This window comes from Hemiscyllium ocellatum, chromosome 13 (assembly GCF_020745735.1).
Source record: "Hemiscyllium ocellatum isolate sHemOce1 chromosome 13, sHemOce1.pat.X.cur, whole genome shotgun sequence".
Taxonomy (NCBI): Eukaryota; Metazoa; Chordata; class Chondrichthyes; order Orectolobiformes; family Hemiscylliidae; genus Hemiscyllium; species Hemiscyllium ocellatum.
The window spans coordinates 18590600-18618036 of record NC_083413.1 but is presented as its reverse complement, the minus strand read 5'-3'; the positions used below and the strand labels follow the sequence as shown (position 1 = coordinate 18618036).

Below are 27437 nucleotides of genomic sequence, written 5' to 3'. Positions count from 1 at the left end.
ATCACAAAGGACACAGTGCAGGAAAAAAACCAACAAGAAAGAGGACAAGAAACAGTAAGAATTAATGAGTGGATGATTCAAAACATGGATTGTCAAAGTTTAAAGGTTGTAAGAGGAAGGAAAGAGGGAGAAGTCCACCCATTTAGAAAGCGGAAATGGAATAATTAGTCTTGAGAGTGACTTACAAGCAAATGAGGAATGGGGTAGAATCATAGAAACCCTACAGTGTGGAAGCAGATCATTCAACCCACTGAATCCACACTGACCCTCCAAAGAGTAGCCCATCCACACACACCCCCTATCCTATCCCAGTAACCTTGCAATTCTTGTGGCTAATCCACCAAGCCAGCACATTCCTGGACACTATGGGCAATTTAGTGTGCACAGTTCTGCGAACTGCACATCTTTGGGTGGCCATAGACTATGAGTTTGTTGAGACCACAGCATAATTACAGTATAGCTTCAGTGCACTGATGTCACACAAAAGCCTAGTGGACCCTACTTGGAATATTGTCAGCAGGTCTGGTTACAGTACCTTAGAAACAATACATTGGTTGTGGAGGGAGTACAATGCTGCTTTATAACAATGCTACCTGGATTTCAATTATAAGGAGAGATTATGCAAATTAGGCAAGTTTTCCGTAGAATTTAGAAGATTAAGAGATGATCTAATTGAAGTCTTCAAGATATTATTGGGAAAACACAGGAGAATTGAAAAACTATTTCCACTGTTTGGGAATTTTATAACTAGAGGCATAATCTGAGAGGCAGAAGTGGGTACTGCAGATCTGGAGATTAGAGTCAAGATTGGAGTGGTGCTGGAAAAGCACAGCAGGTAAGGCAGCAACCAAGGAGCAGGAAATTCGACGTTTCGGGGAAGTGCCCTTCATCAGGAATGAGGATGGGAGCCTCAGTGAAGCCTCACCTATCCTCCCCACCTTTCTCTCCAACCTATCATCTTCACCCCCACCTCCATCCACCTATTGCACTGTCAGCTACCTTCTCCCCAGCCCCACCTTGCTCCCATTTATTTCTCCACCCCTGAAGCTCCCAGCCTCTTTCCTGATGAAAGGTTTTTGTCCGAAACATCGATTATCCTGCTCCTCGGATGCTGCCTGACCTGCTGTGCTTTTCCAGCGCCACTCTAATCTGGCATAATCTGAGAATTGGGGCCTGCCAGTTCAGCAGAAATGTTAGGAAGCACTTCTGTACACAAAAGGTAATAGATATTTGGAATTCTCTTCCACAGACTGCAGTGGATGCAAGATCAATTATTGATTTAAATCTGAGATAGATGCATTTTTGTTAAGCAAAGGTATTAAAACATATGGGCTAAAGGCAGGTATATACTGTTAGGCCACAGATCCTGATGAAGGGCTTATGCCCGAAATGTTGATTCTCCTGCTCTTCAGATGCTGCCTGACCTACTGTGCTTTTCCAGCACCACACTCTGAACTCTGATCTCCAGCATCTGCAGCCCTCACTTTCCCCTAAGCCACAGATCAGCCTTAATCTCATTGAATAATGGAACAGGCTCAAGGGGCTGATTAGCCTATTCTTGATCCTATGTTCCTATGATTGCTCTGCATTGAATTGTGCCAACTCACTCCCTTTATCTCTTGATTCCCTGAAAGACTAAAAACCTCTCTATTTCAGCCTTACGTACATTCAATGATGAAGCATCCACAACTGTCTGGATTGACAATTCCAAACCTTCACAACTACTTGAGTGCAGAAATTTCTCATCCCCTTTCTATTCCTAAGCCTTGGGAAACAACTTCTCATTGTTTGTTCTGCCAAACCCTTTTAGAGAATCCCTACAGTGTGGAAACAGGCCCTTTAGCCCAACAAGGTCACATTGACCCTCCAAAATGTAACCCACCCAGACCTATTCCTGACATTTAACCCTGACTAATGCACCTAACCTACATATCCCTTATCACAATGGACAATTTAGCATGGCCAATTCCACCTAACCTGCACGTATTTGGACTGTGGGAGGAAACCGGAGCACCCAGAGGAAACCCGCACAAATGGTGGCCCAAGACTGTTTCAAACCCAGGTCCCTGGTGCTGTGAGGCAGCAGTGCTAACCACTGAACCACCATGCCACCACCATACTGTGACCTTATGTTACCCCAAGATCAATTCTCGTTCTTCCAAGAGAAGAGAGTGAAGGCACAATGTACTCAGCCTCTCATTATGACCAAGCCATATACCTGTTTAGATAGTATGATGAGTCTGGAGGTGTAAGAGCCATCATTTTACTTTTGTTAAGATGGTTTGCAGGTAGTGATATTCTTGATGCAATGCCATGGGTGGCAGAATGGCTCAATGGTTAGCACTGCTGCCTCACTGTGCCAGGGACCTGGGTACGACTCCACCCTCAGGCAACTGCCTATATGGAGTTTGCACATTCTCCCTGTGCCTGCGTGCATTCCCTCCCACAAGCTAAGGATTGTAGGTTAGGTGAATTGGCCATGATAATTGCCCCTAGTGTTCAGGGATATGCAGATTAAGTGAATTAGCTGTGGGAAATGCAGATTACATGTCGAACATTGAGTTTTGGTGCGATGCTCTTCGGCGTGTTGGTATGGATTCAGTGGGTTGAATGGCCTGTTTGATGATAGCAGTTGGGTCATTGACCTTCAGATGGATGAGACTGCACTGATTTAGATGGCAATGTTGGACCAGAATGGTGTCATGGCCTCTTCTGTTAATGCTGGGAATGAGGATGTCCCACTTCTGCACTACCCGTCTAGAAGCACCAGGTCCCTGCCTGTAGATTGCTATTCTCCCCATTTATGCAATGTCTGGGGTAAATGTCAGGGACCATGCAAATAACTGGCATGGACAAGGACGTATTAAAGATAGCACCCGAGATGCTGGCCCATTCCAGAACACCCTGGTTGTGTTAAGTGGTTCTGGGCATAGTGTCTGATAGAATGAGGCAAGAATCAGATAACAGCAGGTCATTGCCTGGCATATAACTTATCATAAGTATGGGCTAGCCAGTTCATGAGGCACATTTAGTAACACGCAACTATAGGACTTTGCCTCATGGGGAGAAGCCCTCATGAATCACAACAAAACTGACACTTAGCAAAAGTATAACAGGAAATTCAGCTCCAAATGCCTATTTGCTGTATTCAAATCCTTTATTGTTTCATTTTGATGGCATCATTGGCAAAGCTTTCTCACCCACATCTCTGGTGAAGCTCAAATCAATAGAAGATCTATAACCAATTGAACCCTTTAGCAGGCTTTGTCAAGGCTCTTCATGGCATTAGGATCCCAACTTCAGATTGTTGGGATAATTGGAAAGGCTGGGGAGATTATGTGTTAATTCTGTCAAAGGAAGTATTTCTAATAACAGGGATCCTGTCATTTGTTAGAAGAGATCAACAGGAAACAGAGCTCTGGGACAGCAAACACCATAATGTGCAAGAAAACTTGGAAGGCTTCTCCCCATATCTCATAACTCATTCCTTTGTCTGGAAAAATTTCCCTGTAACATTTTCATCCACTCCAACTTCAAACCTTATTTTGGCCCATGATTAATTTCACTAACTGCTTTTGATAGTGTACATTACTTAAATGCCAGGCAATGATTCTCTCCAACAAAGAAAGGGTTAAACTTCAGGGATGTGGGACCTGGATTCCCATCTTTTCTCCACAACCCACACCTTCCATGCTTACTCGCTATGCACTCACTATAGAACCAGTGAATCATATAGTAATAAAGCAAGACTGGAAATGTATTCTTTTTAAAAAAACTTATTCAAAAAACTGCTTTGAAAAAGAATTGTTGTGCTTATAATCCTGTAAAAGAGTCAATAAAATAAAATCTTTACTGTATCGAAATGTGAAGCTTTTACAATTACCTATTTCTCAATTGTGTCGAGATAAACATATAAGCATTGAAACAGTTCAAAAGATGGATAACCTTCCTTGATATTCAATAGTATTATGCTCCCCACTGAGAATAGTCTGAGGGTTATTATGTACTGTGGCTTCAAGAGCAGTTAGAATCATAGAAATGTACAACACAGAAGCAAACTCTTTGGTCCAACTCATCCACGCTGACTAGATATCCTAAATTAATCTAGTCCCATTTGGTAGCATTTGGCCCATATCCCTTTAAACCCTTCCTATTCATATACCCATCCAGATGCCTTTTAAATGCTGTAATTGTGCACCCTCCTACTTCCTCTGGCAGCTCATTCCATATACACACCACCTTCTGCATGAAAAAGTAGTCCCTTAAGTCCCATTTAAATATTTCCCTTCTCAGCCTAAACCTATGCCCTCTATTTTCAAATTCACCCACCCCAGGGAAAAAAAAACTTGCCTAATTTACCCCATCTATGCTCCTCCTGGTCTTATAAGCCTCTATAAGCCTCAACCTCTAACACTCCAGGGAAAAAAAAACCTCAGCCTTTTTAGCCTCTCCCTGTAGCTCAAACCCTGGCAACATCCTTGTAAATCTTTTCATAATACAGAGAGACCAAAATAGCACTCATTATTCCAAAGGTGGCCTAACCAATATCCTGTACAGCTGCAACATGACCTCCCAACTCCTATACTCAAATGTGTCCTTCACTATTGTATTGAGCTGTGACTCCACTTTTAAAGAACTATGAACCTGCATTCCAAGGTCTCTTTGTTCAGCAACACTCCTCAGGACCTTACCATTAAATATGTATGTCCTGCCCTGATTTGAAGGATTATGGGTAATCCAGGATGGAGTATGGGAAAAAATTATGGCTGTAAAAGCTGTTCCTTTTTTGAGGTGCTTTCAATGTTGGAGCTGATTTCCTCAAATTCTAGGAGACGTAATTACTGTTTTATAAGCTGTTGCATTGTTTTGGAACTTTTACAAAGAATGGGTATTCTTGGGTGTGGAGCTCATCTCCTGCTTTCCCAGAGCCTATCTACTACCTACAAGACGTAAGTGTGATGGAATCCTCCCCGCCTGGTGAATGAATGCAAAGAAACTTGATAGTATTCATGCCAAAAACAATTGCTTTCAAAATAAAGCAGGTTGAGATGGTGAAAAGCACTATAAAAATGCATTTTATTTAATTTACTTTGATCTGCTCATAAATGAGTATGAATTTTTGAATAATTGCAAAATGGAGCTAAACTCCAAGAAGACTGTTTTACTTAAAAGATCTAAAAGGGAGAAAACACAAATAATTCATTTAGGTAGCATTGTACTTATGTTATATTTTCTTCATAATACCACTAGATTTTATACTATTTGTATCACTAAAAGTTAATCTCAATTTCAATACTATGTACTTGGCAGAAGGAGATTACATTCCCCATACAAATATTAACGTACTTGGATCTTTTTCAATGTGGCAACAGAACTGGCACAGCATTCTCCACCCTTACCATCTGGACCTGCTTTGCAAGACTATGTAGTATGCTGATAGACAAAGAAAATTCGAGGACATATTGTAAATTGGAAGCAAGAAAAGAAGCAATAAGGTTTTGAAGCATTTTATTGATTTCATAATCAAAACAAACTACAGAAAATGGTGGCTTAGTTTTCGATGTCCAAATATTTTAGTTATAACAGGAGAAAAACTAAAAAGAAAGCCAAACTTCAAAAAGAAAATGGAGAAATCATTACCAAATCCCTTTGTACAGTCTTTTGAATGTGCTTTAACTCTTTAACCTCAGGCAGCAAATCCCTTAGCCCCACACCCACACTTCCTGTATTTAAAACTCAGAGACCTCTATTCCTCAAATGACAAGAAGCCCACCACAGAATGATATTTAAATTAATATTAACATAAGACATCAGAAAGTACAAAAACATTGAAACAATGGTCTCAAATCAAACAGCCAGTATTCTTCGGGCTCTTTAGAAACTAAGCAATGTATCTGGAACCAAGCAACGTCTGTCCTCAATATGCATTCAATTAGAAATTTGAAAATATGCTTTCATGCCACTGTGAACAATTGCCCCAACAATATTTATACATAACAGCATAAAGGACATTAGGCATACTCAGACAGCCTTCTGTAAGGTAAATGTACATGGAGGAAAGATGGTGATCTATGACTTTGCCACTGAGGAAGGATCCTCAAATTGGGAACAGTCTTGACTCAGGAGACCGGTTCCAATAGAAATCATTCCGCATGCATTATTTTCACACCAGGAATGCAGGACCTGGATGCCAATCCTTCATCCACAACTCACATCCTCCTTGCTTGCTGCTCACTACGTACTTACTATAGAACCAGTAAGCCATATAATAGTAATAGCAAGTCTTGAAATATACATTTTTGTAAAACCTTATTCAAAAACTGCTTGTAAAAACAATTGTTGTTCTTATAACCCTGTAAAAGTGTCAACTGAATAAAGCCTTTATAGTATCAAAATAAGGAGCTTTACTTGACAGTATTATATATCTATTAATTGTGTCCAAATAAACAGATAGGTATTGAAATAGTTTAAAGTAAGAATAGCTAATTATTACATCATAAAGATGTCAATGAATCTCAGCAAACGCTAACCTTCAATCAGTGTAAACCAACACCCTGAAACTGAGCTAATTAGTTTCTTAGATCTCAGGCAAAAATTCTTAATTAAGCCATCTGGAGAAACAGAAGTCTGATCAGAACTTCTATTGATGGCATTTTTTACATGCACTTCAAGATTTCTCATGATTATTATACAGTAAATTGATTCTATTGGGCATGATGGATGAGCAGTCAAGGAGAATGCAAGAGGTCCATGGAAGTGTCATGGAAGGTATTGAGGAACATAAACCTTTTAAACACAGCTTCAAAAAGGGTCCCAAATCCAGACAATGGTTCACTCCTCTAAGGGGCTGTGACCATTTGTCCTTAAGATGGTGACTCAGTTTCACAAAAACTGTGAAGGCAATGGGGGTGAGTTCCCTTCCTCTGCAATGTAACCAGCTAAATTGGTGCAAGGTGCAGGCTTGCTACAAATTCTGCATTGAAAGAAATTACTGGTGCCAGGACTTTGAAAATTGGTATGTCACCTAGTTGTAGGGTCATACATAGACTTAATAATTTCATTTGCTTACACATATGCATGGATTTATTTGTGTTGCTTTCCTGCTCACTTCGATCAGCTGCCTGTGCAAGGTGATGATCTCCATTACTTTTAATGCAAAACAATTTCAATGGTCTTTTAAATGTCTTGGTCAATTGCCTAACCTAGTTACTGCTGGTGGAGTAACATGGACACTTAAGCAGTCTGGCATGTCTCCTTTCAAATAACAATCAACAAAGCTTATGTACAAAATGTCAACTTTGGGTCATGAGCAGTAACTTGCACACTAGACCTGCCTGTTATTTGCCTTTAATGGATTGGACAGCAATCATTGAGGAGACTTCTGCAAACAGCATGAGAAGGTTTGGATTATTTCACACGTGGTTCTAGAAATCTCCAGTTGATTGTAGGACACACGTTCATCACTAAACAACCCCTTGTTTTGTGCCCTTGTGTCCCATAATTCACTGTGTTGTAGAACTTCAAGTTCAGATTATAGTCAAATGCAGATTCAAATGAAGGTGAAGCCTTAGCAATTAGGCCATTTAGCATTCAGTGGTTCAAATTACTGTTACACTCTGCCATCCGCTTTTAATACATTCAGATATACCACCTCAGAACCAAGTTATATATCCCAAGAGTCTGTCCTGGCTCATTGGGAAGAAACAAAAATTTGAAACTGTTCTCAATTCCCTAGGTTAAAGAGTTAAGGCAAATTGTTAACAAAATAATAATTAAAGCATGATTTTTAATCCTTTCTAGCTTAACCAAATTCCGAAAATTAGATTGTCATCTGCATTGTAGGTGTACCTATGCAAGATGAACAGCAACTGTTCAAGAAGATTGCTTTTGTTATTATTCAGTCACGAGACATGGTATCACTGGCTGGGCCAGTATTCAATGCCCAACCCTAATAACCTTGGTGAAGGTGATAGTGAAAGGGCAATTGGAGGTGAGCAACAAATGCTGGCTATGCCTTGAATGTGTAATTTAAAAATCTGGTCAAATATACCTGCACAACATGCAGTGTCAAAGAAGTCAAGAATGTCATGCAAGTGATACATTCACTTGGCCTTTTCCATTTCTGTGTGTAGCAGATAACACTAAACAATTGTCACCCTCAGGTCTTGTGGACCAATTTCACGCTTGTTTGAAAAAGAAACAATCACGTGGCACTGCCAGCATTACTGGGTGATTTAAGGATTAAAAATGGACATAAGCTAGAAAAGATCAATAATTGAAACAACAACTGTACAAAGCCAGAAGTACTCTGTAGAGGTACTCAATAGTTACAATAAATATGAAAATCTTTGGTGTCATATATATAGTAAGTTATTTAATTGATTACATAGTAGGAATTCATTTTAGTCCTCCATATATCATTCATAAGAAACGTTTAATCTAGAAAATCATTAACACTTAATGCTTTAATTTTAAATTTATTATGCTACAAAAAATGCCTTATTTCTAATAAGCTGAATTTCTTTGTTGTCACAAAAGAAGTCCTTTCATGTACAACACCCACGATGTTCACTGGAATTCTGGACTGGACTTTCAAATGACTTTTGCTCACTTGACTTTCTCCATTGATATGAGGCTTGAAAAGAAAAAGTGCATTGCTTTGATCTGGTAACCAGATTATTTTTCAGATTCAAAGTTAACGTACCAGGAAACAACTTGACACCATACTCGATGAAAATGCTGAAATTCAGGCAAAATGAGAATTGCTGCATATTCCCAATGTCAATTGTGTCAAACCTGCCAGGAAAAGGCTGAAGAAAGCAACAAAGCAAGCTAGAATCTCACAGAAATGTTAGGTGAATCAGAAATGTCAATAAATGAGATGGTTAATATATCTATTTGCAGAAGAGTGAAGCTATTTTGGTGTGGTCTGTTGAACTGAACAAGCCTGAAGTTCAGCTCATACAGGGTTGGACATCTGCCTTTTCCCCTCAGATGTGGAATGGAGCCAATTATTAGAATCTTAGCGGGGCTGAAACTCTCCTACTTAGTGCTTTCCCATACATTGTGGCAGAATGTTCAACATTCTTGGAATAACAATGGCCCGCTGATGTCCAGCTAAATCTGTACAATTACTTTCTTTGAGATGGTAATTGGAGATTTAAAACGAGAAATATATCTGCCGAATTTCTCATTTTCCACTGGCTGAGCCATTATGGAAAGCACCTTGTGTACATGGCAGATGGTGGAAAGGACTGGGTTCAGCTTTAACTCAATGTTAGGGATATCGGTTGGCATGTGTGAACAACAGTTACTTTGGCAAGGAACCAATTGGATGTTACCCAATCTTCAACTTCAATGGATGAGACTAATTATAATAGCAATTTATATTCATATAGCACCTTCAAAATAGTACAAGTGTCCCAAGGAGCTTTGCAGGAGCATTAGGTAAATCAACTTGACAGTGCCACAAGAAAGTGATATTAGATCAAAGTGACCAAAATGTTGGCCGAAGTGTTAGTACAAGGGAGTGTGTTAAAGGAACACAAACAGGTAGTGAGCTGGAGAGTTTAAGGAATGGAAGTCCATGGCTTAGGATGAGGTAGTAAAAGCATGGCTATAAATAATACAGCAATGAAAATCTGGTATATGTAAGAGGCCAGGATCGGAGAAGGGTCATCTTGGAAGATTATAGCACTGAAGGCGATATACTAGATAGGGATGGTTAAGGCCATAGAGAAATTTAAAAACCACATGGAGGGTTGCAAATTTTAAGGTAAGATTGAAGAGCACTTTATTGCACTAAATACACTCACAGCTATGTTGTGCACTGATTCTATTTTATTATGTATCCAGATGAACAACTGGCAGATGTGTCAAAAATCATTTAAGATATTTTATCTTATTCACTTATAGTAACATCTGGAAAACAAGGCGGACCAGATAACAAAGCAAAACAGTGTCAAAAAGAACTTGAAAGTCAGGTCCATTTTCCTGGAAACAGATTCCCAAAAGGGAATAAAATGATTTTTTTTTAACGTAGCATTAAATGATTTAAATTCAACATACTAAATCAACATTTTGTAGGGATGATTGCTGTTTGTGACATAATTATATAGCCTTTCTTTTTGGAAAAAAATCTATGATTTTTTTTAAGGAACGAGATACAACCTAGGAAACATTTTCCTTTTTTGTTGAGCAGCATGCAATTTATCTTCAATAATGAACTGGCTCACAGCTGGTCAAGCTTTGCAGAATAACCACCCTGTGGCCTAAATGCAGATTTCCCGTCTGTTCAATTCACCAGAGGAAAATTTCCAACAAAATGCAGCTCTGCTTTCTTGACCTGCTGTTAAGATTCCACTGACAGTGAGGGAGCCTCCCAAAATTTATCCAGAATACACTGGAATATCTCCTGAGAAGTTTACGTGTTGGGAGCGTGTGCAGGTGATAGATGCAGGGAAAATGCTTCCCTGCAGCTGAAGATAAATTAAATAACAAGTCATGAAATAGAAATAATAATCTCAGCTGTTCTCTTGCAAATGCTTTTTTACTTAAAGTACTGAACCAGTATCTACACCACCATACTTCAGGGAGGAACACACTGTTTGCTAATTAAACTTTTATACGAGAACATCAACTGTTTAGAGTCACTGATCTGAAACCTATACTGCAGATCCCCACAAAGTCAGTGTTAGCGCAATGACAAGCATTTAGCACAACACACAGCTTTGACAAAAAAAACCCTGCAAATACAGAGTTTCACCTTCAGCTATGCTAACATGCTGAATGGAAAGTCATGATGTTAATATTTCTTAAATGAATACAAAATGATACACAGGCACAGCTATTAGATTAATATTTGAAAGAGAAAGAGCAGTTTATGTTTGGGTTAGAATCCTTCATCTGAATATCACCATTGTTTTCAATATATCTTTTTCACACTGAGACTGACTAACCGGCTGCATTTTCTCCATTTTTATGTCAGATACATATACTTTCTTTCTATAGTTTTTATTTTTGTTCTGCTCACATTTTGGTTGGTTAGTCATTTTTTCTTATTCAGTTATGGAATGTTGTTATCGCTGGCTGTGCCAGTATTTATTGCCCTTCCCTTGTTGTCCTTTGAAGGTGGTGGTCAGCTGCCTTCTTGAACTGTACGCAGACTGCTGTAAGGCAGGGAGTTCCAGGATTTTGACCCAACAACATTGAACAAATGGCAATACATTTCAGAGTCAGGGATAAGGAGTAGTTCAGAGGTGACCTTGCAGGTGGTGGTGTTCCCATGTTTTTGCTGCACTTCTCATTCTAGATGGTAGTGGTCGTGGGTTTTAGATTAGATTACGTACAGTGTGGAAACAGGCCCTTCGGCCCAACAAGTCCACACCGACCCGCAACCCACCCCTTACCTAACACTACGGGCAATTTAGCATGGCCAATTCACCTAACCTGCACATCTTTGGATTGTGGGAGGAAACCAGAGCACCCGGAGGAAACCCACGCAGACACGGGGAGAACGTGCAAACTCCACACAGTCAGTCTCCTGAGGCGGGAATTGAACCCGGGTCTCTGGCGCTGTGAGGCAACAGTGCTAACCACTGTGCCACCGTGCCGCCCACTGCCACCGTGCCGCCCACAGTCTGTCTGAGGAGCCTTGGTGAATTGCTACAGGGCACCTTATAGATGGTACACAGCCTCTGTGCTGGAGGGAATGAGGATGGTGGACTGGGTAACAATCAAGCTGATTGTTTTATTCTGGATAGTGTTGAGCTTCCTGAGTATTGTTGGAGATGCACATATCCGGGGAATTTGGGGGAGTATTGCATCTCAGTCCTGAGATGCCTTACAGGTTGTAGACAGGCCTTGTGGAGTCAGGAGATGAGTTAATGACTTTTATACCATGGTCTAAGTTGTTAAATTTCTGAAGAGTGGATGAAGGTGAATTTGGAAATAAGCACTGTGGTGCATCTTCATTTGAAGGCAGAGGGGGCATTGATATTTGACTCAGCTTGAGTAAGTACAAAGGCAGACCATTTGGTGAGTCATGCCTGTGCATCCACTCTGAACTAATTCAAAATATACACACTTTGTGGGAGTGCTGGAAAAAGTTGTTCAGATGCAAATTTTATGTTTAAATATTGGAAGGCTCTCAGTTTAAAAGTTAGGCAATATTGACTTCTCAAATGGTTGACTTCAAGAAGGGATTATGAATTGTGAAGCAATATCCAAGAGAATGCTCATGATTCTACACTTGCAATGTGCAGCAGGAACCATGCAATTTTTGCATAAAATAATTCTGAATACAATAAAAATTCTAGTTTCTTAGCTTATCTGAAGTAGAACAACTATTTACTGTAAATAATCACTTTTCTACTTTCTGATCAAAGGTTCAGATGGGGGAATAATGTAAACAAACAAAGGATTCAACAGGAAAGACCTGCATTATTACAGCACTTGCTACAACGCCAGGACATGAAAAAGCATCTTACAGCTCATTAAGTATTTTTGAAGTGCAGTCAGTGTTGTGATATATTGGAATCCATGACCAATAGAGCACAGTAGGCACCCTGAACAATGCAAACCATTGACGAGAACATCCTATTCTTTTCATCTTGGTTCCTGTGAAAGGTTACTTTTAAAATAATGTTTCATATTACATGCTGAACCTACAAATCTCCAGTCTGTTAGGCAGCCACATCAGTTGGAAATGTGGACATAAAGCATCCATGATCGATTTTCCAACCATTTAGGAGATTTCACTCCTAGGATAAAGTTTCCAAAAGTTGTAAATGATCCTAACTTTCTGTCTAATATACAACAGATCAAGTAGTTATACCTGACAAAATACTAATACTGTGATTTTTTTTACCAGAATGTTTACATTATTTCACTACTATGAGGGAAAAAAATGTATCTCGGGGACGGTTTACTTCAAGTTCGATATCTGTGGTCTCACTTATATAGAACAATCAGAAGCTAATAAATGCTGTATTTTCTATTCAACGTTTGATTATAGTTTCTCATAACCCTTGTTTTTAAATCTCCATCAACATTAATAGAAAACAGACTATCTGACTATTATTGTATTGCTTTTTATGCGAGTTTGCTTTGAACAAATTGACAAATTTCCCCACATCAACAACAGAAGCTGCAGTTCATTAATCCACTGTCGACTATCCCTCAATACAAAGGGAATGTCTACTCAAGTGTGCTCAGTATGTGAGTCTCCATGTGACTGAGCAGTTAATTCTTAAGCCACTTATCTTTGGCACATGGGGCAGGATGTCCCATGAGGTAGTGGGATCTGGCTTCCTATTCTTTTTTTTACTATCTTATCAGTGAGACACTGCGACTCGGTATGATGCAGCTTTGGGGTAAGTTGTCACCATTCTAAACAGTTGGTAACGAGCTTCTCCCAGTCATTAATATCAATACTGTTAAACCTTCTACCTTTCAATTCACTATAATTCTCTCTATTCTAATTTTAAAAATCACAGCAATTGATTGATTTTTCTGGTTGGTAGGAGAGACTCTAATCAATTTAGACCTGTTCATTTTGTTCACCTCTATTTGTTTACTAAGTGGTTCTGTTACGTGTTGTTTACAGTCTCCAAGCAGTTAAAACACTGATCACATCACCACATTCCCTTTACCTTCATATGACCTTATTTAAGTCAGTGGTAGCTATTTTAAGTGCACACAGCTTACAAACACAAGCAATATTCTGATGAAAGGTCATCAACCTGAAAAGTTAACCATCTTTCTCTTTCCACAAATGGTGCTCTGACCTGCTGAGTATTTCCAGCATTTTTTGTTTTTATTTCAGATTTCCAGCATCTGCAGCATTTTGCTTTTGAATGCATGACTCTACATTTCCAATTGGGACTGCATACAACTGAAACCATATGATAACTGAGGTTTATGATGCAGTCACAATACTTATCAATTCATTTTATTTGGCAAATGATTTGTTGGGCATTAACGGTTTTAGAGTAATTTGATTGATATGAGGTATCAGCAAAAACAAAAGGGCATTAATTTATCCTTTTTACAAAATACAAATTGATTCATTCCAGCTCAGCATATCATCCACTTACAAATCCTGGAAGAAGACATTCTAGACAATATTAAGTACAGCAGGAACAGTTTGGCTACCAAACACGGCATTTCTGTTCAGGATTCATGTAATCATTCTTTGTACAGTGAAAAGCATTACTGAATTCTTCAAAATTCTGGAGAGATCCTAAAACTCTGTAATATAAGAAAAATAAAAATCAAGATTCAATTTACAGTCCATAAATGTTGGCTATACAGACACTGGGGTTATATCAGTTAAATCTAGTAGGTACCAGAATTAATTTAAAAAGAGAACATTTGCCTTTTTCTGAAGGTAGCTGGAATGGAAAGAGCTGTACAAAGCTCTGGTAGGAGCCAATCTGGAGTACTTTCATTCTGAGCATCTGAGTATTGCTTTGGAATTAGTGCAGTCAAAATTCACTAGAATGGTCTTTTTCGAACAAACCTCAACCGAGAAACTGATCTGACCCACAGCACTGTGATCTCTCCCAAGGGTCAATGAGACAGGTTCCAGATCCATGCAGAAGTGGGTACTGCAGGTGCTGGAAATTAGAGTCAAGGTTAGAGTGGTGCTGGAAAAGCACAGCAGGTCAGGCAGCATTGGAGGAGCAGGAAAATCAACGTTTCGGGCAAAAACCCTTCATCAGGAATGAGGCTAGGAACTTCGGAGGTGGAGAGATGTCTCTCCACTTCCAAAGTTCCCAACCTCATTCCTGATGAATGGCTTTTGCCTGAAATATCGACTTTCCTGATCCTCAGATGCTACCTAACCTGCTGTGCTTTTCCAGAACTACTCTAACCTGGATTCCAGATCCAGCATAGCCAGAGCAAGGATAGAACCATGTGCTGTTGCCACCAATTTGATCCATATCAGTTGTCTAGCCAACAGAGTCAAAGGCTCCCACATCCCACAGGAGTCCACATTTCGACGCTTGCTGCAGTATCGAGCTATAGAACAGAGATGGTTAAAGTTCCAATTTCTTCCCATGCTATGGCTGAACAGGAATCTCTCCTAGTCCTCCTACCTGCTATTGGTTCATGTTGGAAAGATTTACCAATTAGTTGACTGTGTTATGAGTACAATGTCCTTGGCAATCAAGTTCTGGAGTGATGTTGAACTTTGAGCTTCTGGCAATACCATGTGATCCTCTCCCCAAACAATGATGGGGATAACTTAAAAAATGAGGACAGGTTTAGATTTATATTCATTTGAATCCAGAAGCTGGAGGAGTGATCTAATTGAGTTGTTTTAGACGATTAGAGGGTTTTATATTGTGGAAAGGACTAAATATTTCATCTGGTGGGTGACTCAAGAACAAGTAGATTTCAGGGAAAATAACCTTTTATATTAGAGCTAGACTATTAGGAAGTATTCTTCATATGAAAGTAGAACACATCAGAACACTCTGCACAGACTGATTTTGGGGCTCATTGACAATTTCAAAACTGAAACTTAGATTTTTTTTTGCTCAGTAAGGATGTTAAGAATTTCTGGACAAAGGCAGGCAGATGGAGTTAAGATATAGATCAACAATGATTTGGAATTTTCAAATTACTCTGCCAGAGGATGCAAGTGTTCCAGCATTGGTTGCCTAACCCTAATGTCTCTTCAAAAGTGCTGGTAAGCAGTCTTTTTGAAACATTATAGTCCTGATGTGGAATTATACCTATAGTGCTGTTCTGTAGCAAGTCCCAGAATTTTAACCCAGTGATAGTGAAGAAACTGCAATTTATTTCAAAGTCAGGATGATGTGGGAAACTTTTGGGTGGTGGTGTGTCACAAAGTAACTGTGGAGATAATTATGCCCACTGCTTCACAGACTATCACACATCTGCAATTACCACAAAAGATGACTATTTGCCTGATTGGCACTGTTCAGGTCAAATGCAAATTCATTTGAGGTTTCATCAACCAACAGAAAATGATGTCATTTGCAATAAATTCACTTAACTTTAACACATGTCAGAGAAAATATAGAATCGATGGTAGCTACGAAAAAGGAGATCAAAAGATGGAATTGATGGTAGCTAGGAAAAGGATTATCCACACAAGGAAAACGGAGGGAGTTTATGTGTGGAGCCACAGGAAGTGGATGAGATCCTAATGAGTACTTCATATTAGTATTCACACTGATGGCAAGTAAATGGCAAGATCCTTAGGAGCATGAACATAAAAAGAGGAATCTTGGGGTGCAAGTCCATAGCTCCCTGAAAGTGGCAACACAAGTGGAAAGATGTGAAAAAAGCATATGCCATGCTTACTTTCATTGGTTGGGCTATTAGTTAGAGTATAAAAGTTGGCAAGTTATGTTGCAGGTGTATAAAACTTTAATTAGGCCATATTCTGAGTAATGTGTGTAGTTCTTGTTGCCACACTATAGGAAGGATGTCAAGGGTTTGGAGTGGGTGCAAAAGTGGTTTACCAAGATGTTGCCTGGATTGGAGTATTTTAGCTATCATGAGAGGTTGGACAAACTTAGATTATTTTTGCTAGGCTGAAGAGTAACCTGTGGAAATATGGGCCTGGTCAGGTGCTGGCAGGTGGGGCTAGGTTGGGTTGTGATATCTGGTCAGCATGGACGAGTTGGACCGAAGGGTCTGTTTCCGTGCTGTACATCTCTATGACTCTAGATAAAATTATGAGAGGTATGAATATAATGGGTAGTTGGAATCTTTTTCTCAGGTTGGAAATTTCAAATATTAAGGGGCATAAATTTAAGGTGACAGGGGGAAAGCATAAAGCAAATGTATGAAGCAATTATTTTACCAGAGAGTGATACATGTCCAGAATATGAAGCTGCAGATATGAAGCAGATACGATAGCAAGTTTGAAGGAACATTTACACAGCCACATGAACAAGCAGAGAATAGGGGAAATTGATCATGTGCAGATGTATGTGTTTAGTTTAGAATGACATCATTGTTGGCACAGGCATGGCAGGCCAAAAGGTCTGTTCCTGTGCTATGCTGTTCTATGTTCTATGATTGAGGATTACTAAGCCGCTACTACACAACTTTAACTATACTCTTTAAAACCCTCATAATCCACCATACTCCTGATGTTTGCCTTGTGGAAAGACTTTGGGGAGTCAGGAGGTGAACTAATTGCCATGGAATTCCCAATTGCTGACCTGACACTGTAGCTGCAGTATTTATATAGTTCCTTCAGTTAATTTCCAGTCAGAGGCAACCCCAGGATGTTAGGGATTCAGTGGTGGCAATGTCATCAAATATTATGGGGAGATGGTTAGATTTTGCCTTGTTGGAAATAGTCATTGCCTAGTACTTGTGTGGGGAAGAATGTGACCTTCCACTTCCTAGTGCAAGCCTGAATGCTGTCCAGATCTTGCAGTGTATAGACATGGGTTATTTCAGTACCTGAGATGTTGTGAATGGTGTTGAACATTGTGTAATCATTAGTGCCCATCCCAGTATCTGGTCTCAAGATGGAGGAAAGGTTGGTGGAGCAGCTGAAGGTGGATAGGCTGAAGACACTACTCTGAGGAGTTTCTATCGCAATGTCCTACAGCTGATCTGATTGATCTCAAAATGTCTCAAACATTCGCCTTTGGTCTTGGTATTACTTCAACTTGTTGCATGGTTGTATAGTCTACTCATGTGTGTTTCTGTACTTCTGAATTGGCTTGCATCTGTCATGTAATACTGGGTCATAGCCAAACAGTAGATATTTTCAAAAAACAGATAAACATTAGTGAGACAGAGAAATTTAGTAAGGGAATTGGAGACATAGAGTTGAGAGAGCTAATGTCACATTTTCCATTAGCAGATCAAGATAACTGAAGATGCACAAGAGGCCACAACAGGAGGCACTCAAATATATCAACAGGTTGTAGTGCTGGAGGAATTCATAGAGATCAAAAGGAGTATAGTCATTGAGGGATTGAAAGGATAAGAATTATAAAATTGAGATGTCGATATACTGAGAGCTAATGAAAGTCAATAAAAAAAAAATGAATGTTGAATGTTCTTAATGTGAAATAGGATTGGAAAGCATAGTTTAATGTGAAATCATGGTAATGGAGGTTGGAAGGTAGGTCAGTCTCTACTACATAGGATTAATTTATGGGTTTCTTTGATAAAATTAGGAAAACTTACAAATCAGATTACATGCTAAAAAGTAAAAGCCCTCACCTGAATTTGCCTGGACTATGCACATCAGTCTTAATGGAGTTGACAGCGTATTCTGGTCTGTATATTCCACACCATACCTGATAAGGCAATAAGTTACAGTCATTGCAGTGCAAACACATTTTAAGCTGCTCAAGTTATGGCATCTGAACCAAACTATTGTGACACACCTATAGAGCAGGTTGGAATTGAACCCAGACCTCTGGTCCAGAGGGAGTGATACTACCATTACCACAGCAACACAAGAGCCATCTTTTTGGGTATATTCTCATCACATTCTAGCTATTGAAAAAAAAAGAATCATATGGATCAAAGGGAAACTGTTTTTCTCTTAGCTATTTGAAAAAAAGCTGTTCAACTAGCTCCATAGACTCTCCTGGTTTTCACCATCTTCACACAAGCTTTGACATGAAATGTCTGTTTAATTCTGCTAATCGAAACCTTTCCACCATCCTTTCAGTCTGTGCCTTCCAAAGCTTGCCAACCTGCTGTGCAAACAGATTCCTCCTCACTTCCTCAAGTTGGACCTTTGTGAATTTTGAAGGGATATGGAAAGGGTCACTACTTGGTGCTATTGCCTCAACAGAGGACAACTACATAATGATATTGATCAATGATATTACTGTTCAAAATCAGACCCAGTTTATTCAGGAGATAAGGTCTGAAAAGGATGGTAGATGCGTGGAATCATACCACAAAAAAGCAGCTGAGGCTAACTTAATTATTTTAAATTTGAGATCAACAATGTTAGTCAGAAAATGAAGGAACATGGAGCTCAGGCAGGTAAAAACACACTTACTGAACGATGGAGCAGGCTTGAGAACTGAATCACCTAATCCTGATACAAAGCGTTCTACCAACAGTAAGGTATAGGGATAACTTTATTACACCATCCAATCATGTATCTTAAATTGGAACTTGGTTGAAACAACCTCATCTGTCACAGCCTGAGATTATCTTTTTCTCCAATTTTTTTAAGGTAAATTAGGCAAAGGTGCCACACTGGACAAAATAACACAGGGACATGTTGGTGTATGCCAGACAAGACATGAATGGCAAATTTCCTACCTTAAAGGACATTAGTGAATCAAATGGGTTTTAACAACAATTCATGGCCCCTATTACTGAGGCTAGCATTCAATGTCAAACCTTTATTAACTAAATTTAAACTCAGCAATGGATGTGGTGGGATTTGAACCCCTGTCTTCAAACTATTCAGTGTTTTGCCACCAGCCACCGTCTTCCCCAATCTGCCCAACCTCTTGTAATGCACTTGAGGATGTTTTCGCATGTTACATGTGCTATATAAACACCAATTGTCAATGATTTATTTTTTGTGATCTAACCATAGCACCATTTTTTTTATCTTCTCCTCAAATTTGGAGACTATTCAGCCCATAAGTCTGTACTGTTCTTTGCAACAGCTATCCAATTCGTCCATTCCAGAATACAACTTGTACAGAAAGCCTCTTCACCTCACACTCTGGTTCTTGTTTATTCCTTTTAACCTTGATGGTGTCCTGCACAGTGAGACGTGGCTCCATTATGGTATTTTTATTATGAAAATAAAAAACTATTTAATCCTTAATTGCATGTCTGAAATCTCTTGAAAGCTAATGAATAGTGATTGGAAATTAGTTCTGCAGCTTCATGAAAAATGCAAGCTCTGACAGCAATGAATAAAATCAATTCTATTTTTTATATTGACATTTCAGAGTACAATGAATATGCTTTAAATCCTGACATGAATTATAATGGAGGACTTAAGTAAGACCATAAGGCCATAAGATATAGGAGTGGAAGTAAGACCATTCGGCCCATCCAGTCCACTCCGCCATTTCATCATGGCTGATGGGCATTTTAACTCCACTTACCCACACTCTCCCCATAACCCTTAACTCCTTGCGAGATCAAGAATTTATCAATCTCTGCCTTGAGACATTTAATGTCCCAGCCTCCAATGTGCTCCATGGCAAAGAATTTCACAGGCCCACCACTCTCTGGCTGAAGAAATGTCTCCTTATTTCCATCCTAAATTAATGGAAATTTTAAGGATGTACCCATGGGTCTTATTCTCCCTGCCTAACAGAAACAACTTCCCAGCATCCACCCTTTATAAGCCATCTTGTAAGTTTCTATTAGATCTCCCCTCAACCTTTTAAACTCTAATGAATACTATCCCAGGGTCCTCAGCTGTTCATCGTATGTTAAGCATACCATTTCAGGGATCATCCGTGTGAATCCCTGCTGGACACGATCCAGTGCCAGTATGTCCTTCCTGAGGTGTGGTGCCCAAATTGGACACAATATTCTAAATGGAGCATAACTAGAGCATTATAAAGTCTCTGAAGCACATTGCTGCTTTTATATTCTAACCCTCTTGAGATAAATGATAACATTACATTTGATTTCTTAATCACAGAATTAACCTGCAAGTTAACCTTGAGAGAATCCTGGACTAGCACTTCCGGTGCTTGTGTTAATTACAAAATGGATTCTTAAATCATATGTTCACATGTTTTGAATATTGTTTCTTAACAAATTGGGTATATTGGACATATCCCTTCAAAGTTATCAGGCCAAAAGTTTGTAACTTCCTATGTAACAGAACTTTCACTATTGTGAAGCAAGAAAGCCTACTCTTTGACTTTTTGGAGAAATTGGGAATGGGCGGTAATTTTTGGGAATATCATTGACACTTAAACTGGTGCTTTTGAACTGGACAGCAATAATGGAAAAATTATTCTTGGATGCTAACACTACAAAGTGCAAAAAAGGCATCAACCTCAATACAGATATGGGAGGCATATGGCTGGTTCCAGTAAACATTATCAAAAACACATCTCTGAAGGAAAGCCAGCTGGATTATTATTCCTTAGCACCCATCTTGATCCTGCAATTCTGTTCTGAACAGAAATTCAGTGAGGACATTGTTTCTACAATTACAGATAGCACATTTCATCGAAGTGATTTGATTTGATTTGATTAGATTTATTATTGTCAGATATACTGAGATACAGTGTTATGTTTTGCATTCTAACCAGACAAATTATACCTTAGATTAGTACATCAGGGGAATCCCTGGCTCCTAAGCTGATCGTTATAATATATAGGAGTAGAATTAGGCCATTCAGCCCATCAAAGCTGCTTCACCATTTGAAACACTCATTCTCCTGCCTTCTCTCTTTAATCTTTGACCCCCTTATGAATCAAGAACCTATCTGTGTCTTAAATGCTCTCAATGACTTGGCCTCTGCAGCCCTCTGCAGCAATGAGTTTCACAGATTAATAACCCACTTACTGAAGAAATTCCTTTTCAGTTCAGCTCTAAATGTTTGTCCTTTCACTGAGGTTGTACCATTGGGGGCCTAGTGTCTCTTTCTAGGGGAAACATTTCCTCCATGTCCACTCTACCCAGATCTCTGAGTATTCTATAAGTTGCAATGAAATCCCTCTCCATCCTTCTAGACCCCATCGGGTACAGACCCAGAGTCCTCAACCACTCCTCACATGACAGGCTCTTCACTCTCAGGGTCATTCCTGTAAACCGCCTCTGGATCTGCTCCTTCCTTAGATAGGGAACCCAAAGCTGCTCACAATATTTCAAATGCGGTCTGAGCAGAGCTTTATACATCCTCAGGAACAATGCCTGCTGTTATTTTCTAGCCTCTTGAATTGCATTGCATTTGCCTTCGTTAACTGCCAAAACAGCCTGCATGTTAATCTTAACAGAATCCTGAACTTGGACTTCTAAGTCCTTTTGTGCTTCAGACTTCTGAGGTCTTTCCTCATTTTTAAAAAAAGTCTATGCCTCTATCCTTCCAATCAAAGTGCCAAATCTCACACTTTCTCACACTGTTTTCCACATAAAAGATTCCGTAAGGATTTCAGTTCTTTTTGTGATAGGGTACATGAATGTTATCTGGGATTATTTGTTTGTGACAACATCCTCCTCCCCTCCTTAATTAGATTACTTAATGGTGCCTATCCTGTGTCATTGCTGTGTAGCTCGAAATTTCAGTCTGTTTTTAAATCATATGTTGCACTGTTATTATAGAATAATAAATAAACTGCTTAAAACACTATTGTTGAAGAAGTCTACTGGCTTTCCAGTAGAGACTATTTTCTCATTAATATAAAACAAAGGTTGTGTGACCTTTGACTGTTGGTTTGGTTTAAAATGCTACACAACAAACTAATTTCCCCAAAATTAATAAAATGGATAACTATTTTCATTCTCTCAGTTACCACATTTGTGATCTTATTGCTCTGTTATCTTGTTCAAAACCAAACGGTTGTGGGAGCTTCACAGCTGAAGCTGATTCTAAAGGTGCCCCCACAACACACAATGGAATTTAATTATTCCTGTTGAGATCAGCCACACATCAATTATGCAAGATGCTTAGCCAGACAGAACAAATCCCGAAAATGTTCAGAGGGAGATACTTGATATCATAGAAACAGGCCCTATAGCCAAACAAGTCGACATCGATCCTCCGAAGAGTAACCCAACCAGACTAATTCCCCAACCCTATTATCCTATATTTACCCCTGAATAATGTACTTAACCTACGTGCACCATGCCACTTCATAACTCCCTCATAACTCGCTTGCCAAATTAATTTAACTAGTAAAATCCAAAAGCACTTTAAAGGAATTAAATCTCAAAGAAGAAATTGGAATACATAAAATGCACATAAAACATGTGTCAAAAACATCAAGTTAGCAATGAGATGGGCTCTACTCAAGCTATGAAGGCATTGATCCCAGTGCTTGATTATGGAGTTCATTTTTTATACATCCCAATTGATGTCTGAGAAAGGAAATTGAGCCTCACTTTTAGGTAGATTATGAGGCTGAAACTGATAAAAGGGCCCTTTTTGACCACTTATCAGTCATCCACTTAGCAATCTTCAGTGATCTCCTGTGATTGCCAAGAATGTAAAACATTTACTCTGTAAACTGCAAACCCTTCTTGTGGGCAATTGAGAAAGGAGTGGACTATTGACTTCCTTAGGCATTTACTCTCCAATAAAATAAAGTCCCTGCCTGAATTCCAGTGTCCAACCTGAGAGGTGATGCCATGCCAATTCAACACCAATATCCACTTCAATGGAGGAGAGCCTGGGGAGCTGTGTCAAGCTCCTATCACACATCAGTCTAATATAAAAGAGGGCTTGCCTGAGTTCACACAGGTACCATTCCCTCAGCCCAGTTCTTACCGGAAAGAATAACAATCTCCATCTTATGTTGTCCAATATGACCTCATGGAATTAAAGGGAGTGTCACGGACATAAAACTGACTAAGGGATAGAAATCAACAAGTAAGATCCCTTCCTTTTCAGGTTGAATACATGAGTGGGATAATGTTTCCCAGAGTGGAGATTAGGAGCACTGCTCACCCCAATACACATCAATAGTCTTGAACTGGGTCCAGAGTCTAGATTAGAGTGATGCTGGAAAAGCACAGCAGTTCCGGCAGCATCTGAGGAACAGTAAAATCGACGTTTCGGGCAAAAGACCTTTACTGGGTTCAGTAAAACAGCATAATTTCAAAGTCTGAAAACAATATGAGATTTGGAAGTTGAATAAACTATGAGGAGCTTGAGAACAGCCTTCAGGAGAATGTGGGTGGATGGATAAAATGGGAAAAAAAAACATGGCTTATCAACTGGTATCCTGGCACAAATACTGCAAGTTGGCCTAATTGCTGTTCAATTCTACTGAGACAGGTTGAAAGCAAAAGAAAGCATAAAATAGCTGTAGGAGAAAATTACTGCAGAATCTGGCAATTCAAAGCAGCATCCATGGAGAGCAGGAAAGTGAACATTTCCAGTCTAGATGACTCTTCATCTGAGCTGACATGAAAGTAGCAGGCCTGACCTGTGCGAAGTTCAGGAAGAATAGCTGATTGTCATTCAGGTCGATCCCAGGGAGCAGGCTATCCTTCCCACTTTTCTTCACATGTAATTGGTAAGCCTGTAAATATACAACCAATGTGGCAGATTAGAAACGACTGGATTTCTCAGAAATGCTGTATATATTTGAAAAGAAAGCAGGATGGATCATGACTCAAATAAATCAGAGTCATAGAGGTGTACAGCACAGAAACAGACCCTTTGGTCCAACTTGTCCATACCAACCAGATATCCTAAATTAAACAAATCCCATTTGCCAGCACTTGGCCCATATCCCTCTAAATCTTTCCTATTCATATACCTATCCGATGTCTTTTAAATGTTGTTATTTACCCGCCTCAACCACTTCCTCTGGCAGCTCATTCCTTGTACGCACCGCCCTCTGTGTAAAAAAGTTACCCCTTAGATACCTTTTAAATTTTTCCCCTCTCACCCTAAATCTCACTCTCTTGCCCTCTAGTTTTGGACCCCCCCCCAATCCCAGGGAAAAGACTTTGTCTATTCACCCTATCCATGCCCTTCATGATTTTATAAACCTCTATAAGGTCACCCCTCAGCCTTCAACGCTCCAGGGAAAACAGCCCCAGCCTATTCAGCCTCTCTCTATAGCTCAGATCCTCCAACCCTGGCAACATCCTCGTAAATCTATTCTGATCTCTTTCAAGTTTCACAGCATCCTTCCGGTAGCAGGGAGGTCGGAAGTGCACATAATATTCCAAAAGTTGCCTAACCAATGTCCTGTACAGCTGTCACATGACCTCCCAACTTGTATACTCAATGCTCTGAAATAAAGGAAAGCATACTAAATACTTTCTTCACTATCCTATCTACCTGTGACTCCACTTTCAAGGAACTATGGACCCACACTCCAAGGTCTCTTTGTTCAGCAACACTCCCTGGGACCTTCCCATTAAGTGTTTAAGACCTGCCCTGATTTGTCTTTCCAAAATGCAGGCACCTGGCATTTATTTAAATTAAACTCCTCCTGCCACTCCTCAGCACATTGGCCCATCTGATCACAATCCTGTTGCACTCTGAGGTAACTTCCTTCACTGTCCACTGCACCTCCAATTTTGGTGTCATCTGCAAACTTATTAAATATACATTCTTTGTTCACATTGAAATCAACTATGTAAATGATGAAAAGCAGTGGATTCACTGCTAACCAGTTTAACATGAGGAACCTTGTCGAACTGAAGTCCATATAGATCACGTCCAACACTCTAACCTCATCAATCCTCCTTGTTACTTCTTCAAAAAACTCAATTAGATTCATGAGACATGATTTTTCCCACACACAAAGCCATGCTGACAATCCCTAAACAGTCCTAGCCTTTCCAAATACATGTAAATTCTGTCCCCCAGAATTCCCTCCAACACCTATCCACCACCGATTTTAGGCTGACCAGTCTACAGTTCCCTGGCTTTTCCTTACCACATTTCTTACCACCTGAGTCAAAGCCTCAGGTATATCCTTCTGATAAAGCACTGAGAACATTATCTTATCTTCTTCTCTTTCAGCTGTTACCAACACTTCCTCTTGTTTACCGTGCAATGGAAACTCTTTAACTATTCCAAGGTAATATTAAGCTGATTCAAATTGTTATTCATGCAGTTTAATGGGAGAAAGTTGAGGAGTTGTGTGCCTACAACTTCCTGAAGTGTACTTCCTGCCAAGTTACATGCTTTGATATTTGCAGGAAAGGAAGCTGACACGATAGCAGTGGGACAATTATGGGTCAAGAAACCGACAAGGCCAGTGATCAACAGAGGCTCTGTCAACTTTCACAATCATTAACAATAATCACGTTTCCAAAATGTTACTTACATGATTACTGGTAAGTTTTACATTTCTGCAGAGAGTTCAATGGTCAATTAAAGTTCTAACCCAACCAATTCTTGAAGGTACCAGAGGGGCAAAGGTCAGGAAGTCATTGGTGCAAAGCAAAAAGTGCAACAGCATCAATCAGCAAATTGCAGAGTTTTGCAGTACACACCATATCACTTGCTGGCTGATTCATACACTAATAACAGCTTGCGTCATTAACATCTTATGACATTAACATCCAGTAATATTTAGTCCAGTAAAGAATACAAGTTAAATTACTATTTCATTGTCTCAAGCAGAGGGTTGTATTTTATACAATATCATAATCCCTTGTCTTTTTCCCCCCCAGCAAAATGATTGATCCCCGCTGCTCTCATAATCTTGCAGAACATTGAAGCTGGAACAGCTTTAATGATGAGTTTTCCAACCTTTCTCCTGAGGGCAGCATGGTCATTAACATTGCTACCGCATAGCACCAGAAACCTGGGTTTGCTTCCAGCCTCAGGTGACTGTGTAGAGTTTGCACATTTTCCTTGTATTTGCATGGGTTTTCTCCAGGTGCTCCGGTTTCCTCTCGCTGTCCAAAGATGCACAGCTTAGGTGGATTGGCCCTCCTAAATTATCCATAATGTCCAGAGGTTGTAGGCCAGTGGATTAGCCATGGGAAATGCAAGGTTACTGCCATGGTTTGTTGGGGGGTGGGGGGGAGGGGGGGAGGTCTGGGTGGAATGCTCTTTAATGGGCTGATGTGCACTTGATGGGCCAAATGGCCTGCTTCCACATGTAGGGATTCTATGATACTGTGAAATCTCCCTCAAACCAGATGACCAGCACCTTCATTGACTCTACAGCACCAGCCAGAAGCAGTGGTCACAGCTAGGATTACAGGCATGCCCACCAAGGGTCTCAACAAGTGGGGCAATTAGGGTGAGGACAGGTTCAAGAGGCCACGATTTCATTAAGAGAGGGGTATGTTATATAATGATCTTGCGGATGATGGTTGTGGTGGGTGACTGGGGAATACCTTTGTTGGACGCAGGAGAGAAGGCACCTGCAAAGTAGGTGTACCTGCTCAACACTTGTTTGTCAACAGCAGCTGCTGGACTTCTGATAAGGAAGTGGAAAGATGTGAGCTTTGCCCAGGCTTGGGTAAAAATCCAGCAGGGGCTGGTTAAGGCCCTTAAGAAACCATTAATTGGCCATAGAAGCCTAAACAAGCCCAATAGTATGTGGGCCACCCAATACCTCTCTGGAACCTCATGAGACAAATGGATCCACATTTCTTCTCCAGAGTAGTGCTGCTCAGTCTCTATCATGTCACAAATAGCCAAACTGAATAGCACTTTCACCAGCTGACTGCAACACTGGATAGAGTTCCAGTACCTGGCACTGTTACAACCAGTCATGTGACTGCAAAGTAATACTAATGCACAAACCTGACAATTGTTCCAGTTTCTACATTATGT

General features: G+C 39.9%; 1 protein-coding gene across 4 annotated transcripts in view; it reads right to left on the bottom strand.

Moving 5' to 3' along the window:
- Positions 1-5491: 5491 nt before the first annotated feature.
- LOC132821793 (neprilysin-like) overlaps positions 5492-27437 on the bottom strand; it is a 190893-nt gene continuing 168947 nt past the window's right edge. For all 4 annotated transcript variants that reach the window (XM_060834584.1, XM_060834587.1, XM_060834586.1 and 1 more), the window contains exons 21-23: positions 24109-24204; positions 18229-18305; positions 5492-14250 (exon numbers count right to left, since the gene is read on the bottom strand). In XM_060834584.1, the coding sequence (XP_060690567.1) occupies positions 14151-14250; positions 18229-18305; positions 24109-24204 (273 nt within the window). In that variant the 3' untranslated portion in view covers positions 5492-14150. The remainder of the gene's footprint in view (positions 14251-18228; positions 18306-24108; positions 24205-27437) is intronic.